Source organism: Sceloporus occidentalis, unplaced genomic scaffold (genome assembly GCF_023333645.1).
Source record: "Sceloporus occidentalis isolate IW3139 unplaced genomic scaffold, rSceOcc1.0.p SCAF_1, whole genome shotgun sequence".
Taxonomy (NCBI): domain Eukaryota; kingdom Metazoa; phylum Chordata; class Lepidosauria; order Squamata; family Phrynosomatidae; genus Sceloporus; species Sceloporus occidentalis.
The window spans coordinates 37,722,650-37,742,101 of NW_028316981.1; the positions used below are offsets into that span (position 1 = coordinate 37,722,650).

Below are 19,452 nucleotides of genomic sequence, written 5' to 3' on the forward strand. Positions count from 1 at the left end.
GTGCATAATTAATAGGAAATGAAATATTCAAATGGCCTCTAATGCAGCCCCAGTGAAATGCCGTTGAAATAAAAAGGCTAGGAAAGTGTGGAGACATCAGGAATGGCTATGAATGTTGGCATGTGTCACTTTTTTAGACCTCAAATAATGCATATATAAAAAAACATGCTAGCACCACAGCAAGCAAAAACAACAGGCTAGCATAAAATCACATTTTTGTGGCTTGGTAGTTATTATTGATTGTTAAAATGGGCAGGTTAAACAGTTGTTTTTCACACATCTATTCTTACATAGAAGTATCAAAGATATGGTGAAATCGCCTTCTCTAAAGTTCCAAATCAAGTACAGATGGAGCAGTCTGCCTGGACAACACAGAAAAAGGATACAAATGGAATCAAAGGCAGACAAATGCCATCTTTAAATGCATGTTTGCACACACACACACACAGAGAACTGTATGTGAGTGCCACATATAATTGTTAACCTTATTTAATGTAGTTGGCCTATAATTTTTGTTTATTTCACCTATGCAAGAAAATCATCAATGGAGAAAATTACTAATCATGCATTAAGAGAGGGGGAAACTGCAGCATTTCAAGGCAAGCTTGGTTAAAAATTCCAGACACATTTCAATCCAGCACTCTCGCCTGACAGCCTTTCAGGATTCCTGTGCTGCTTAAACATCTCAAAAGAGTCTTCAGTAACGGGAACAGAATTTAAGCTTCTGTGTCAGGGCACAACACAGTTCTCCTTCATCACTATATCAAGATACATATATAGAATTCTCTAAAAAGTTACGAAAGCCAAGGTTAAAAAAAAAAGAGTAAATCAAATACTTCTTTTTGGACTGAAATAGACCATCTTGACAGCTGCTCTTCTGTCTTTGAAAAAAAGACAGGATATATAAAATAAATACAGGCTGCAAAAATATTAACAAATTGTTTTAACTGTTTGTAATATCCTGGACTGTCTGTGTTTTTTTAAAAAAGAAAAGAAAAATACTAAAATCCTTTTGGATTCATATTTGCTTAGTATGGGATTTCCTGGACAGCTAATAACCACTCAGATAATTAGAAATAAGAGGAGGAAAGGCAACATTTATTTAAAATTTGGACTTTGAGCTGCATTTTTGTAAAGGCCTGAACAGGAAACCAAGGCTCAAATTCAAAGCAAGAAATTTATTTTCTAAACAATTCTGAACATGTATATATTTATTTCACTTTTCAGTTCACTCATTGAACCTTCGTTGTAACACTCCGGTTTTTTCCTCAAGCATACAAAAATATTGTAAATGCCAAATTATCTCACAGATATTGCCCCCCACCCCCGCATTATAGTGATACTTGGCTTCAGAAGTCAAAGCTTTTTATGAGACCTGTTGCTAATACTAGTACCACCGAATGATCTCATCTTTCATTCTGGCTAAATTCCAACATACAATTTCATTAACCCAGGTACTGCAGGTGATAAAACTCATTTTTCCCTAAAGAGACAGCTAAAAAGTACCAGTTATACATTTATGAAGTACCAGCAATCAAAATTATGGATTTTCTAAAAGGTTTTTAACTACTTTTATTGAAAGGAAAATCGCTGTCTCAGACTTTTGTGACACTATTGCTAATAATAAATTTTACCATTTAGACATTGCAATAATGTGGGAGATGGTGTCAGGTAAAAAAAAAGTGAAACAAAGATGATCCTTGTCTTTTAAGTAATGCTTTCTTATTAGATACCGGAAATTAACAGTGAGAAACATAAACCAAACACCTAAACCTCTCATGTGTGGTTATAAAAAACAACAGGTTTAGTTCCAAGTCCATATACAGCATGCAAAAATATCCTGAGATATATATTACAGAGATGTGAATTTACTTTTTGTTCACTTGGAACACTAAAAAAATTTAAACAATGACTAGGGATAAGGTCTCTAACTCTTTTCCTACTTAGAAAAATGTATAGAAAGGATCTATCCCAGATAGTATCTTTGGGCCACTTTACTAAAAACTTTTCATCTTAATATTATATACATCACTAGAGGGCAGTGTGGTATTTAGGCCACTCTGACCTTTTTAAGCATAGAAAGTATTGGAAAGGTCTTGAACTTCCGCACAGTGTCAGTGAGGTTAATAATGTTGCTGTAAAAACCTGTGGCATTAAAATCTGAAGTCCAATTCACACATTTGACTAATGGGAAATACAATGAAGCATTCTCCCCTTCTCCCCCCCCCCCTTTTTTTTTAAAAAATCCGTATGAGTTAAGGTATATTCATACTGAACAGACTACATGCAGTTCGGTCATCTTGTCAGCATCTATAGTGGATTAATAGCATGAGATACCTCTAGTCAGCCATCTATTTTATTTATGTGTGAAGAAGTGAGCTAGCAAGGGCCACCATGTATTTGAATTTTAAAACCATACATATCTTTAACAAGCTTTCCTTCACTATACCTTCCTCCTCTAATGTTGCACCAATTCTACGAGACCTCTCTGTTTTGTTAACTCTAAAGGTAACTTCAGCTCTAAAACTTTCTGACGGGCAAATAATAGCAATTAATGCATTTGAAACAATTTACGATTTCCGGCCTTCCCTGAATGTGTATGAGCATATACCTGGTCTCTTTAATGTGTACTTTTTCCTCCTCAAAACCACAAGCATAGTTACTGGAATTTCATGTGGAAGTGCTTAAGGGGTTGAAAGTTAACACCTTTGTGAGCTGAGCAGCCTCGCAGTTGCTGCTAAACAAAAGCCTCTTTTAGAAGCTTTCCTGAAATGTTTTCTTAACATGTTCCAAGTAGTTTTAGGCAAGCAACTAAAGTAAACAAGATGTTACCATGATAAAAACACTTGTGAAAACATTACAGACTGTGTCAAATACGTTTCTTTCACATAAGCCTTCCTTAGTTTTATTAAAAGTTAAATTCACATGAAACAGATTACCAGGAAGCCTCCATCTACCACTGGCACAAATCTCAGATTTTTTTTAAAAACAATACAATTAGATGTGTTACTCCTTCTGCAAAACAGTTCAAAATCCCAAGTGTGCACACATACATTCAGTACTATGTAAGGTACAGATTTCTGTTTCAAAAATTATTTGCTCAGATGAGACACTAATATGTGTGCATGCAAGCACACATGGCAAGAAAGTACTGTATATAAAAATAAATGATGTTGGATCATTTGGACTTGAACTCCCAGAAGCCTCAGCCATGTTGGGCAATAGCCTGGGATTCTGGGAGCTGAAGTCCAAAATCTCTTAAAGGGCACAGTTTGGGGACCACTGCTCCACACGACATTTGAAAAGCACAATCACAGTGACAACAGGTTAATCTGGCAATACATACGTTCCTAGATTCATTCTCCTAAGAGGATTCTAGAAACATCATAATGGGTCACATGGAATAAAACAACTATGAAAGTCTATCCCAACTACACATTCTAAGAGTGCCATACAGCTGGAAAACAAAACAAATAATCCAATAAGTCTTCATTTGTTCCCCATCCTGATTTTTCCAATGTCCTTTCTGGAAAGTTTTTATAGTGTGCTAATGGTTCGATTATTGCAGTTTTCCTCATCTTGGGCATCATACTAAATTATGGCTTATGACAGATACCCATGGTTAGTAACCACACCATGTTTCAGTTTCCAACAGGCAAAGTATGTTTCAGAGCTGCTTGCTTAATTTTCTCCTCCTCTTTCTCTTCAGCAATCAACTTTGAAAGTTGATGTCTCCATCATTAACAAATCTCAGAAGATTTGGCCTACAAATTTAGTTTTAAATATTTGGCATATTTCAACATCATGACTTATAAAATGACTAGGTCACAGATCACACCAAACAATAATTTGGCTTCCCAAGCTATGGTTTGTCATTGTATTGGCATTTCCTCATACAGACAAGATATTTGGGGGGGGGGGGGGATGGTTCAAGGTTTAGGAATGCTGAAAATATAAACAAATAAACAGTTATTTCAAGTTACCAGTATGTTGCTTGTTCTGTTTTTGCAGTTGGACCCTTCCTTTATGTGGGGGATCCATTCCAGACCCCCTCCCCCATGGAAATAATGCGTTTGAGAACAATGGGGCACAGCATTACCTCTTCCATCACACAGTTTTCAGCATAAGCTGAAAGCCGTCTATAGTGTATTTGCTCTGCACATATTATTCTGAAATCCTTCTTGTGGTACACTATGGATCATATCAGGAATATACATTATTTGTTAATGCAAAATACATAATGTATGTGGCAGGCGTTTAGGCACAGATCCACAGTAATGGCTGATGGTATGCTCTAAACATGTCTTCATCTTTGCACCTTCTAGTGCAGGGATGAGCAATTCTGGTAGCAATTTTTTGCCTTTGGGACCCTCAGCAATGGTGGGTGGGGAATGCATATTGATAAAAATGCCCCTAAAATCAAATGTTCACAATAACAAATTGGAGGGAACTCCATTCCTGGTGTTCAGAACTGAGTGTATTTTAATGATAAACAGTGCAGGCAGGTTGTGACCTATTTAAAAGACAAATTACCAGTTCTGGAGGTTTGTAGGGAAAGCAACACACCCTTTTATTTGCCAGAAAAAATATAAATCTGGTGGGCAGGGAATGTGGCCTCAGGGATGTACTTTCCCCTCTGTTATAGAGCTTTGCTTCTTCTGCTGTCCACCAACATGAGAGGTTCATCCATTCGGGAAGGCTGTATAGAAATGTTATAAATGAACAAGAAGCACATGCATCTTGCATTATACCTGGACAGAAAGCAGCCTGGAACCAAGCCTCTGAAACACGTAGACTGGAAAGAAAGAAAATACTATATGTACTTGTTCTGAGATGTGCTTTGCTGCAGGTCTTGGGAGCACATACATAAGAAATCAGTAGTTATATATCAGAAATGTGTGCCCCCTTCTATCTGCCCTCATGTCTCTAGCCCCAAAGTGTTTTCAACTGTGTGATTGACAGCAGCCTCTCTGTTTAAAAAGAAGAAATTCAAATGGTTTCTCTGCAAAGTGTATTATATAGCATAAAATATTGTTTTGAGAAAGAACACACAGCTTTGTTGTAATAGTAAAGAACAAGGCCATTTTTCCACAGCAGGAAAAGTGGACTTGTTTTTGTTTTTATGTTACCTGTATATTCTTGGCAATGCAGGGTGGCTTTGGTTTCATTAGATTTAGCAGAATCACATGCTGGTAGCAGTTAGCTCTAACTGATGCTACCACGGCATGGCCATCAATGGCTGACAGAGTAAAAGCGGGGAATGGGGGAAAACCTAACAGACCCTACTTATTTTGAAAAGAAATAGGGAAATGAATGTCTACAACAGACTATGTATGTGCTGATATTGATAAGTCCCCTCCTGTTAGTTGTGAGCAAAAGACAACTGGGATTGTTACATGCCTTTTAAAAAAGATAAAGACACTGTAGTGTTCTTCATCTTCAGAAAAAGCACCACAAACTGATCATAGTGTATCAAACCTCTTGTTTCTGATTTAGTACTAGCACTTATATTTCTTTCTTGGAAGAATGCCTATTGCATTGCACTGTATTGGCTTCTGTATCTCGCATTGTTTCCCCAAAGCCAAGTGGGACTCAAAGTGGCTTACAGAATGAGAAGAAATAAAAGCAAAAACACATATAAATAAAAACAGAGAAAAGTCATTTTAAAATGCAACTAACTACACCTATAGAAGTTTAAAGCCTTTGAAATATACCCATTAAAAATCAGAACATAAAAATAATTCAACACTCTTAAGAAAACCCTTGTCATTGTAAAACAGTCAGCGATAAAAAGCCTCTTCAATTTTTTTTTAAAGGCCTTCATCTGCCACGAGGAGAGGGTCAGTGTAGTCTGCCCAGGAAGGGAGTTCCAGAGCCTGAAAGTAGCCACTAAGGAGATTATCACATAGACAAATAACTTGACTGCTCTCTCACGGAATGCAAGGAGGGTGTGAGATACTCACAGGTATTATCACTAATAATTTGCTGCATATTCCGCCAGGCAGCTGCATCCCGAGTCCCCGGCGTGCTTCGCAAAGCTCCCGGCTTCGAAAAGTGGCCTCTGAAGCATGCCTGGGACCTGGGATGCAGCCGTCCAATGGAATCGGTGGCGAATTACGAGTGACAATACCTCCCTGAATCCTGCACCCTGGCTGCATCCCATTAATTAATAATCGGGTTATTTGTCCATGTGATAATCTCCTAAGAAAGGCCCCTTTCGTATTCCCACCAGACCTTGATGATGTCCTCCACACTTCCTTTTGCTGAATGATGACATGACTATCTAGAACTTTTATTAATATTCTTGTAATATTCCAGGTTTGACCATATAACACCCATGTTAAAATCTCTTCACTGGCTGCTGATCAGCTTCTGGGCACAGTACAAGGTGTTGGTTATTACCTTTAAAGCCCTATATGGCTTCAGCCTGAGTGACTTGCGGGAATGCCTCTCCCTATATAATCTGCCCTGCACACTCAGAATATCTGGGTAGTATTTATTAGAGCCACAAACAATTAGATTAGTAACAATTTCCACAAAAAACTTTTACAGCTGCTGCTCCAAAATTGTGGAATAGCCTCCTAGAGATCCATCTTATTAGTTCCTTAGATGCTTTCAAGAGGGCAATTAAAACAGATCTCTTCTGACGGGCATAGCCGCCTGACCTTATATAAGAGATACTGCTCCATGCCTCTGACTATGATTCTTTTGTAACCTTATTACTGTTGCTATTAATGATAGAGTTGGTTTTCCAACTAAAATTTTTATTGTCATGTTTTATTTTTTTGGATGTATTTTAGGCTGTGATCCTGCCGCAATCCAACTGGGAGAGGCGGGAAATATAAATAAATTGAGAGCCTTCTCAGTGGCTGATCCAACCTCCTGGAATGCCCTTCCATGGGAGGCTAGGCTGGTCCTCTCCCTGTTTGTCTTTTATTGGCAAGCAAAAACAGTTTCATTCAGGCAGGGTTTTAATAGGATCTCTTCAATGGCTGCCAATTAGCCTCCGGGCTCAATACAAAGTATTGGTTATTACCTATAAAGCCCTATATGGCTTGGGCCCGAGTTACTTGAGGGAACGCCTCTCCCTACACAATCCACCTCGCACCCTCAGAACTTCGGAGAAGTACATATTGGAATACCCTAAGGTGAGACTTGAATCAACTCACCAAAGATCCTTCACAGCGGTTGCTCCAAATTACTGGAATAAACCTCCGGAAGAGATTTGCCTTAGTTCCACCTTGGACGTTTTCAAAAAATCTTTGAAAACACATCTCTTCCATTTAGCATACCCTCCTGACTCTTCCTGAGAAAACTACCTCCTCATAAAAGTTACTTCAAGATGCTGGATCAAGATTAGATATGATGTTTTTAAGATGCTATTTTTCTTTGTACTGTATTTTACCGTATTGTAATGAATATTTGATGTTGTGAACTGCTTTGATCACTTTGGAAAGGCGGTATATAAATAAAGTTTTTATTTATTATTTATTTTAATACACAATCATGGGATGGCTTTTATATGGGGCATTTGTTATATAGGATGAGTATTGTAGTTTGTAATTTTATGTTGTTTTTATTTGATGTTTGTAATTGTTTTTAAAACTTCTATTATAAAGCCTTTTAAAATGCTTTTATTTGTGAGCTACCTTGGATCCCTTTCATAAAAATGAAATAAATAATTAAATATGTGCAATTGTTGCATTCTCTATTAGGGATGGGGAGATGGGATTGAATTTTAAATTTTTGGCAACAGGGATAGTTGAGGTCATTATCATGCTCTTGCTGATTCAATGAATGTTTTGTGCACTCAGCCTGACATCCAGATATGTGTAACAGTAACAAGTTAATATAGCTTGGGTGTGATAGGCAAAGAAGTCATAGAGAACATGCTATGTACATTTCACATTATTCAACAGAATGTATGCCAACATACACTGAACAGTACACTGAACAGAAAGTCCACACACTTCTTTCGTGGCAACACCAAAGGACTAGGACACTGTTCATGGGTGTTAATGGTTTGCTCTGTAAGTAGAAACACCAGTAAAGCATTGTTCAGTATGAGCTGGCATACAGTAAACTGTACCTGATTAATTCCAAACCTGTTAAGCCAAAGCTTCTCTCTTGAGCTAAACTGGAAAAGATAACATACATCCTATGAAAACTCTGTGAGGCCAGGTAACATTATGATGAAGCTCTAGCTACAAGCAACTATTACAGTGAGCTAGTAGCACACAGGACAAACCCACCAGCAGACTTGTAATGTAATGTAACTGTAATGTAGATTTGCAAGTCTAAAACAACCGTTGTGGATTTAAGATGGAAAGGGAAGTTTGAGTTAAGTCAAGGAAGAGCTGGCAAAAACCTATTGGGAATATTTCATGTAAACTTGTCCCTCTGTATTCTCTAGGGTTAGGGGCACAAGACCCCCGTGAATATGGGAAAACTGCAAATAACAAAACCACTATGTTTTTACCTGAGATGACATCTATCTAGGAATCTTTAGGGTCCTCCGGTGCAACTCTGTGGTCAACGTCTGACAGACATAGACCATAGAACTGGACTGGAGGAGCTACAAATGCCTAGTAGAGTATTCTCTCTAGGTCTTTCATTGCAGCTTTTAGTTAAAGTTGACTATAGAGTTGCAATGGAGGACCAAGATATTCCTAGAGAGAACACATTACTCAAATCCGTTAATAATCAAATCCGCAAATATGGATGAGTGTACTTCTCAATAAAGAAAATTGTGCACATGACACTTGATTGTCTCACAGACTGCAGGCAAAACAAATTCTCAACTGTTCATATGAGTGAATGAGCCACATAGAATACTCATACAAATATGTGTCTTTTTCCTGTGGTCCCTTATTCCAAAGCATATGTAAACCGTATTTCACTATTATGACTGATGTGTTTATGACACAGGCCCAGAAGTAAACAAGAGGTATGGAATTGTCACAATTCTGCTTTTCCTATCAGTTATCAACTCTATAAGCTTTGTAACTGAATTACAAGGGGATGTTGCAGAATACCAAATAATGTATGCTTAAATGCTCAATAGCACATAAAATGCACACTACTGTGTGCTGAAATCACTGCACATACAGTATGCACTAGCCAGTAAAGCAGCTTTATACCGGATGTAAAACTGTTTTTCTTGGCAGTAGAGAGTGTCTGCATCAAACTACAGGGGCTCAATTAGTGTAATTAGAATTTAATTTTAGTAGTGTTGACTTTGCTCATTAATTAGTTATCTGACACAAATTAATTTTGCATGAAATTTTGCCAGTCTATGTTCAATAAAAGCATGCTAAAATTACAAAATCCATTAAATAAAAAAGCTAAATTATGACGCAGTTGCTCAAGCCTCTATGCTATGTCTAAGGTTCATTAAAACATATGTAATAAAATGTGTACATGATGGTTAGCACAGTACTATCATGAACCCTACTGGATGTTATCCACACACGCTACATAGAAGAACTGTGCTGAATCAGGTCTTTGGGCAGTCACACCTAAGGGTTCCTTTGTACAGGATTGACTGTGGATAGTGAAGTTCACATGCTATGTGGATTTACCATGAGGATTTTTGAAGAGAAGTTACTGACAGCAGGTGGTACTTCAACTCATTCTAGAGTAGGATCATATTTAATTAAATTTTTGAAATGGAAACATATACATATACATATATATATTCTTACTTTAGGAAAGACTGGAAATCTTCGCATACCGCTTCACAGCCTGGCCATTTGCATACTCCGTGCCCATAAAGTGGATGGCTATGACAGTGCTCTTCATGGGATAAACTGAGGGAATGAAAGGGAGAAAGAAGTGAAAAAGCATTATACTGTGATGCCTTGAAAGAATTCACTTTGCTCTGGTGTTGAAAGCAAAACATACAGGTATAATACATACACAAAATGAAATACCCAGGAACAAACAAGTCATTTTGTTTCATGAAGCTCTCCTTTGAGCTTTACAACAGAACTGTCACAAGCCTTACAGCGATTGCAACTGGCAGGTTGTGTGTGTCTGATTAATTAATTAGAATTTTTGTAAAGTACTGAAATAAACAGAGGAAGTGAATGTTGGAAACATTTGACAGTGCAGCTTGATGTCCTACTTGATACAAAAAATATTTGAACACAGTATATTTACATGAGATAAATTCGGCTGGAAAAATGACACTTGCATTTTGAATATAGCAATTCAGTATCTTAAAACAATCTTCAGGACTGTCAGTGCACCAAAGAACTATGTAAAAAAGAAAAAGAAAAAATAGTACACATTTCAGCACTGCTTCTTCTGATGTTAAGGCTTTCTTTGTAGCCTTATTCGTACTTCCAGTAAAATATTTCCCAACTATAAAATTCATTAACATTAACCTAACATTAATAATTAACAGTTAAGAACTACAACAATGCTTTCTATAATTCAAAATACAGTTTTTAAAATGTGTGTATTGGGGGGTGGGGAATCCTCCTGAACATGAAAGAGTTAAGTCTCTAGCAGGTTTCTAATCAATATGTAATGATTTGGCTGCACTGATCCAAGTCATGAGATGCTTTGATCCAGGCCATGTGGTGTTCAGGGAAATGTATCTGTTGCATTAACTGATGAACCATGTTCTGAAATATCTTTAACTCAGCTCTGGCAAAAAATTTCTTAAGCAACAAAATTATTTTTTCTGATCATTTCTATAACTTTCAGTGACTTTTTATAAACATGAGATTGTCCTAAGGATAATTCTTGCCTTCATCATTATCTTAATTTTTAATTTTTTAAACTTAATCCTTTTTGTACAACAAAATTCAGAATAAAACAGTTATAAAGTGATACATATCTACATGGCATTGTGAAATTTTAATTATGAGTAGGAGTTGAAAACCCAGATTTTCTTTAGTTATATTCAACACGTGAATATGAGTGTAAATCTGAGGATAAACAGTTATTGTATTATTACTTGTATCATGGTTTGAGGTTCCATGAAGAGGGACTTTTGGAAAGGGATGGGTTGCATCTCACACCAGATGGCAAAAATGTTTTTGCCAATTGTATCGAAAATTTGATCAGGAGGGCTTTAAACTGAGTTGTGTGGGGGAAGGAGAAAGTATTCTGGAAGGCATAAGGGTTGGAGAAAATAGTCAAACTGTCATAGAGGGAACAAAACAAACAGTGCAAGGACCCAAAAGTGGGAGACAAAAAAACTTGCACAGGCAGCAAGTCAAAGGGAAACATGGTCTTCGATGTCTCTACACTAATGCACAGAGCATGGGAAATAAGCAAGATGAACTGGAACTCCTTCGGAGAGAAGGAATTCAAGCTGCGCCGAGGAGAGGTCTGGTTTTCCTCAGTCCAAAGGGAGTCCGTGGCATTATCCGACGTCTCATGAGTCATCGGATAATCCGGAAGTTGGATAACTGAGACACGGATAACCGAGACTCTATTAAATGATATATTTAATAGGCCTCACTGAAACCTGGTGGGATGAGTCTCATGATTGGAATGTAGAAATACAGGGGTATAACCTTTTTAATAGAAACAGGCCGAACAGGAAAGGAGGAGGAATAGTCTTATATGTCAGGGACATTTACACCAGTGAAGAGATCCAGGACATCAATCCTGGAAACCAGGTGGAGAGCATCTGAATAAAAATTAAAGGGGGGGGGGGACAACAGGGATGTTATTGTGGGAATATACTACAGACCCTCAAGTCAGACTCAGGAATTGGATGATGTCTTTCTAGAACAGATGACCACACACTCAGAAAGGAGAGATGTAGTAGTGATGGGTGACTTCAACTATCCTGATATTTGCTGGAATTCAAACTTAGCAAAATCCTCAAGGTCTAGCAAATTCCTCACTTGTTTTGGAGACAATTTCATTGTCCAAAAGTTGAAAGAGGCAACAAGGGGATCCCCTATTTTGGATCTGATCCTAACCAGTAGGGATGACCTAGTTAATGGGATGCAAGTGATGGGATCCTTAGGTGGGAGTGATCATGTTCTCCTGGAGTTTGTTATACAATGGAAAGGAGAAGCCAGGCATAGTCAGACATGTATTCTAGACTTTAGGAGAGCGGATTTCAGTAAACTTAGAGAAATACTGGGGACAATCCCATGGTCAGGAATACTAAAAGAGAAGGGAGTTCAAGATGGATAGGAGTTTCTCAAAGAGGAGATACTGAAGGCACAATTTCAATCAGTTCCAGTGAGGAAGAAAAATGAGAGATGCCTCAAGAAACCAGGATGGATGACTAAGGAACTTTCAACTGAGCTAAGTTTTAAACGGAACATGTATAAGAAATGGAAAAACGGGGAAATCACTGAAGAGGAATTCAAAGAAATATCTAGCACATGTAGGGGTAAAGTCAGAAAAGCTAAAGTGCAGAATGAACTCAGGTTTGCTAGAGAGGTTAAGAACAACAAAAGGGTTTTTTTTTTTTGGGTATGTCTGCAGCAAGAGGAAGAAGAAGGAAAAGGTAGGGCCACTGCATGGAGAAGATGGCAAAATGCTAATAGGGGACAGAGAAAAGGCAGAATTACTCAATACCTTCTTTGCCCCAGTGTTCTCAGAAAAGGAAAAGGGTGCTCAACCTGAGGCTAATGGAGCAGAGGACAGAATAGGGGAATTTCAGCACAGAATAAGTAAAGAGATAGTAGAGGAACACCTTGTTAATCTAAATGAATTTAAGTCTCCGGGACCAGATGAACTCCATCCAAGGATATTAAAAGAACTGGCAAATGTAATATCGGAGCCATTGGCAATAATCTTTGAAAACTCCTGGAAAACAGGAGAGATCCCAGCAGACTGGCGGAGGGCAAACGTTGTCCCCATCTTCAAAAAGGGGAAAAAAGAGGATCCCAACAATTATCGTCCAGTTAGTCTGACATCAGTACTAGGAAAGATTCTGGAGCAGATCATTAAACAGAGAGTCTGTGAACATCTAGAAGGCAATGCCATAATCACAAAAAGTCAACATGGGTTTCAGAGAAACAAGTCATGCCAGACAAACCTAATCTCTCTTTTTTTAATATAAAATTACCAGCTTGGTAGATGAAGGGAATGCTGTGGATATATTGATTTCAGTAAGGCTTTTGACAGGGTTCCCCATGACATTCTTGCAAACAAACTAGTGGAATGTGGGCTAGACAACTGTTACATGGATTTGCAATTGGTATACTGGCCAAACCCAAAGGGTGCTCAACAATGGCTCCTTTTCATCCTGGAGAGAAGTGACCAGTGGGGTCCCACAGGGCTCTGTCCTGGGGACAGTGCTATTCAAAATTTTTATCAATGACTTGGATGACAGAATCAGGGACATACTTATCAAATGTGCAGATGACACCAAATTAGGAGGAGTAGCTAATACCCCAGAGGACAGGGTCAAGATCAAAATGACCTGAATAGACTATGATTCTAAGAGTCTACTATTGTGATATTTTCACTGGGTAGAATTCTGCTGGAGCTATGTACATCACAGTTCAATAACCATGTAAGTGAAACATATTTTGAATTTGTTGTTGTAAGGTAAGGGTAAGCTATGCAAGTGTAAGTTGTGTTTTATACAAAAAAAAGATGGAACACTTTGCTTGAAACAAAATCTTAAGAGAAAAAGACAACTACAATGCATATTACAAACATGCAGAAAGATACTATACCTACCACTTTTCAGAAGTTAATCTCAGTATATAAACTACCACTTTTCAGAAGTTGATCTCAGTATATAAAATTAGTATGGTTACCCTTTATGCCATGGATATATAAATTGTGAGGCTTTCATGTATACATTTTCTGATCAGCATGCACTCAGCAAAACAAACTGTTACTGCAATCTTCACGTGCTGCCACAGACATTCATTTTATGATAGTGAACTTGTCTAAGAGATGTTCATATCTGAAGTGGTACACTGGCTGTGTTCATCAACTTAAATTCAAATAATTGGCAGCTCAACTATTAACTACTGCAGAAGTATATCTGTCTGCAATGTTCGGATAAAACACTACTGAGATAGTATTTTATTAGTGGCTATTGTCCTGCCATATTTAACACTGTGACCCACTCAAAGACCAGAGATAGCCTGTCATAGGCTTGTGCCGTGAATGTAATTTTCCAATGCTTCCTCAAATGTGTAAAATTTTAATCCTGGTCTCCCTTCAGATACAGATAGTCTCCAATTACAGTTAGGAACACTCAAAATATAAAATCCTCATACTCATATTTTTACTTTTCACCTTATTATATACAACTACCAATATGCACAGCACTTAACAAAGTACAAAAAAGAGAGGACTCATTGACATACGTCTACAATCTAAGGAAAATATGTGGTTATTTTAGTTGCACATACTTGGTTACTGTATAATAAGGTATTTTATATACTAATTATAACCCAGCCTTTTTAAGAATCCAATGACTAGTAACAATCATGTGAAAACCATAAAAACAATGAAATACAATATATTAGCATAAAATATAACCAAAACAGTTGAAAAAATCAAATGCATGGGACTGTATGGGTCCTATTTTGTTACTTTTGGAGGTGTTCTGGGAAATGCAGTGTAGAGAATGACAGACATAGACTAAATGAGCGGGACTCAAAATCTCTACTCTGGTCTTGGCCCTTACATCCTTCTGCTTCATTTCTTTCACAGCAGTGCTGACAGAATAAATGAAAAATGTGAAGGGATGGGAAAAACAACATACAAAGTTGGCCCTTTGGATCCACAGGCTTCAGATCCACAAATTCAATCATTCATGGAAATCTGACCTCTTATTATTAAATGATGCCAACATGAAGACAGACATGATGAAGCGTATGTGATTATTTATGGGTTTTTTGGGTTTTGGTTTTTTTTTTTTTTTTGCATCCATGGGGGTCCCAGAACTGAATCTCAGATATGAGATCACAGATATGAATGGCCAACTGTATAACTGTGAGGGCCTGGAAGTGCAGATTATACACACATATGAATGGATGTATCATATTTTAAGCAGCTACTGAGATTCAATTAATAAAATGCCTTTAGATTTGAAATTATGTCAATGTTTCTTATTTTTACTCAAGCTCCAAAGTGCTAGATGCCTGCAACTAAGGGACATATAAAGCGCACCCACTCCATATGGTGCTTGAGCTTACACGGTATTTGCCTTACGCAGGGGGTAGGGTTTCTGGAACGGATCTCCACATAAGGCAAGGCTCCGCTGTATTTCACTGATGTATTATTTGGGTGGTGCAGATAGGGAATGGTAGAAGAGGGCTAGCATGGCACAGTGGTTTGAGTGTTGTTCTAGGACACTGGGAGACCGAGGTTTGAATCCCAACTTGGCCATGGAAACCCACCATATGACCTTGGGCCAGTCACACTTCCTCAGCCTCAGAGGATGGCAATGACAAACTCCCTCTGAAGAAACTTGCCAAGAAAACTCTGTGATAGGATCACCTTAGGGTCACCATAAGATAGAAATGACTTGAAGGCACACAGCCACAACAACAACACTGCCTAATGTGATTAGTTCCAGCTTTACCACTGCCTTGGAGGTGGATGGCTGCCACCAGCAGAGTAGTATAGAAGTGACAACCAATAAGATCTAAATAGCATGAAAAAGGTCTCTTCAAGGAACCTTGAAGTTCAGTATGGTCTACTAAGCAGGAAAGTAACATGGCATCTATTTCCTCCAGATTATTTTGCTACATTTGCAGAAAGAGACTCTTCCAACAGCCTTAATGAAAGGCTGTGACTACTGTCCTACAATAACATGAAGCAGGATGTTGGGGGTAACCAATAAGGAAGATAATACCAATCATACAGAGCCTCTAATGAGTGCCTTGGTCTAATAACATACCATGTCAAAGATTTTTTCTTTTTTACACACTTGTTACAGAAGCTATATGAAACAAAATAAATGAAGGTCAGTGATTCAACCATCTCTGTTTTCAAGGAACAGATATGAATAAGAGGAAAGAGTCATAACAAACTGTATTGCATGTTTTCTCTCTCTCTGGACTAAGACTTAACATCAAAATGTGAGTCAGTTGAAGTCACACATAAAAATATTTGTTTGTGTGCACTCCTGTCAATTAAGAAAGAGCGTCTTTCAATAAACTGTTTTTTGAAATGTAAGAGGCAGCCTCAGTTATAGAAAAGCCAAGAGGGAAGAAGAGGAGGTGAGAGAAAAAGTGAATGGGAGTTTGCACCAGTAGTATTATATATAATCTACAATTCAAGTATATACCAAAGGCAAAAGGTCTACTTTAGGGCAAGTTTCACTACAGGGTACTTAAAGCTGATGTTACATCACACACAGTTGCTTTAAAAACTGATTTGAAGCAGTGTGTTGCTGTCTCGTTATTAACTGGCTCTTTAGTGTTTAACAGAAGGGCAGAAAACCAAGCACTAATGTTAATAGCCCAACATTTGTAGGATAACAGTGTTTTTCTATTTTGAAATCTGACAGATTTAGTAAAAAAAAAAACCATTAAAATCAACAATGCACAAACTCACACTAAGGGCAGCAACAAAAAGACAACTTGTCAATGTGTACTGTCAGGTCACCAATGTATATTGTATGTAGAAGGAACGTATCTATATTCTAATCTATTTTTAAAAAATATCTTTAATAAAGAGAAATGGTATTAGTCAATTTTATGATACTATCCTCAGGGACTTATATATACATAATCTCAGCCTTAGAGGGGGAAAAAAAAGCTCCTCTGAACCAATCTTGCAAAGAACATCCCATAACAGGGACACCATAGGGTTACCATATGTCAGTAATGACATGAAGGCAAACAACAACAACACTAGGCAAGGATGTTTATGATCATCATTCCTATTTGCAATAGAAACAGAGGCCCTCACAAGGTAGTTAGACAGCACCAGGGTATCCAAGGCATGACTTTAAAAGGGGGGGGGGGGGTTAAATTAATATGTACTGTAGATCATGTGCTGCCATTTCTTTCTGATCTGGAAAATAGTATTCAGCTCTTTTAAACTTTGTTAGAAAAAATGAATGCACATAAGTGCTGGATCCACAAAATATTATAAAAATTGAGTCAAAATTAACCTTGTGTTTCTGTGGTATAAAATTCAAGAATCGATAATACATTCATATAAAATTAGTTGTTTTGTGATTGTAAACATTGTATATCTTCTCATTAGCAAATCAGTTATACAAAACTCTTGGACCTCCAAAAGCATTAACATCATTTGATACCTGATATGTGGTACAAACAACTGAAACAACTGGAATAATATCATAAATGTATAAAACAGCAATAGAAAATTGCTTTGATAGAAAAAATGGGTCAAAACTACTATGGGAATCTGACATGGGAATAGTAATTTCAGAAAAACACTGGAATAGAATTTGCTCCTCTATTACAATTTCAACAATAGCAAAGGAACATGTGCTGAAAGTAGACCATAGGTTGTATATATACAGGTTGAATCTCCCTCATTCAAAATGCTTGGGCCCATAAGCGTTTTGATTATTATTATTTTGGATTTTGGAATACACTGTACCTGCATTTGCATATAGTAGGTACATAAACAGATATCTTGGAGATGGGAACAAGTCTATACACAAAATTCATTTATGTTTCGCATACTTATACACATAACCTTAAGGTAATTTTATACACAATATTTTAAATAATTTTGTGCATGAAACAAAGTTTGCATACACTGAACCATGAAAAAGCAAAGGTGTCACTATCCTGTCCACCAAAGGGAGGGAAAAACAGTTTTTGGAACATTTCAGATTTTAGAATTCCAAATAAGGGAGGCTCAATCTGTATTCAATGAAATTACATAGGATCAATAAGAATGTTTGAAAAAGTTGCTGGAGGAAATGTGAAGGCATAGGTTAACTAAAACATATTTCTGGAATAAATAACAGAGGTTAAATGCAATGACTAACCATGACAGTTAGTTGAGAGACACATTATTATACTTCTCTATCTTCAAGGGGAACAATGAAAAACTTTTGTATATAAAAATGTTATTTGTCCTTGTTTATAAGGTATAAAAAAGCATTAAAACACTATTCTCAACATATTTGTATCCTTGAACTATTGTTTCAAAATAATAAAGGCCTAATTATATTATATGTGACACAGTGGCTCAGCAGTTAAAATGCTGACTCTGATTATTACATGTAAAAAAGAGACAGGAGAGAAGCAGATCATTCCCATCCTTATCCTGTGATTGTGGGAAGATTATCAAACATGCCACGCTTATCTTGTCATAGGAGCCCTAGTAGTTCAGTGGTTAAATGCCTGTGCTGTAGCCACTCACTGAAAAGCATAAGGTTGCGAGTGCTAGTCAGGGCTCATGCTCGACTCAGGCTTGCATCCTTCCGAGGTCAATAAAATGAGTACCCAGCTGGTCGGGGGCAATTAGCTTACAGTTGTAAACCGCTTACAGACTGCTTAGTACAGTATGAAGCAGTATATAATGAAGCTGCTATTCTTATTGCTGCATCCCATCAATGAAGTAGAGTTGTCCTAGCACTTTTCATGAATAGAAACTTCCGTTAATGAAAGTGACACGGTAATTCCACTTCATTGATGGGGTAATGACAGGGTAAGTGCAGCATGTGTAATAATCTTTGCACGACAAGGACAGGAGCGATCTGCTTTGCTCCCGTCCTTTTTCACATGTGATAATCTCCTCTATGACTGCAAGATCAGCAGGTCAGCAGTTCAAAGCCCAAGCGCTGCATGAAGGAGTGAGCTCCTGTCACCCCAGTTTCTGCCAACCTAGCAGTTCTAAAGCATGTAAAAGTGCAAGTACATAAACAGGTATAAACTTCAGTGGGAATGTAACAGCTTTCTGTGCAGTCATGCTGGCCACATGATCACAAAGTCATCTCTGATGACACCTGCTCTTTGGTTTAGTAGCGGAGATGAGCACTGCCCCCTACAGTCGGAAACAACTTGACAACCCTGTTAAAGAGGAAACCTTTACCTTTAATTATACGTTTAGACCAGGGGTTGGCAACCCCTGGCCTGCGGGCCACATCCGGCCCGGCGAGGCCTTGGGACCGGCCCGAGCCCGGTCCTGCCACTGATTGCCAAAGGCCCTGCACCGGTGGCAATTGGCGGCAGGACCGGGTCTCTTGCATGGGGACTTTGGCCTCTCGCACGAGCAGCCCTCAGCCGGCGGACAGGCAGGGCCAAGGAGCCCCACTGAAGCGAGGCTCCTTGGCCCTGCCTGGTCCCTTCCACTGGTGGGTGGGCGGGGTGGACAGGACCAAGGAGCCCCGCTTCAGCGAGGCTCCTTTGCCCTGCCTGTTCCCCTCTGGGCAGGGCAGCAAAGGGGCGGGGGTCCTCCTCCTCCTTCCCTCCCATCCCGCGGCTGCCAGACAGCCGCGGGCAGGGAAAAAAGGGGGTGGGGAAGAGGAGGAGGAAGAGGAGCAGGAAGGAAGGAAGGAAGGAGGAGAAG

General features: G+C 38.3%; 1 protein-coding gene across 10 annotated transcripts in view; it reads right to left on the reverse strand.

Moving 5' to 3' along the window:
* Positions 1 to 19,452, reverse strand: part of FOXP1 (forkhead box P1) — a 699,809-nt gene that overhangs the window by 65,944 nt on the left and 614,413 nt on the right. For all 10 annotated transcript variants that reach the window (XM_089519524.1, XM_089519514.1, XM_089519475.1 and 7 more), the window contains one exon: positions 9,705 to 9,809. In XM_089519524.1, the coding sequence (XP_089375650.1) occupies positions 9,705 to 9,809 (105 nt within the window). The remainder of the gene's footprint in view (positions 1 to 9,704; positions 9,810 to 19,452) is intronic.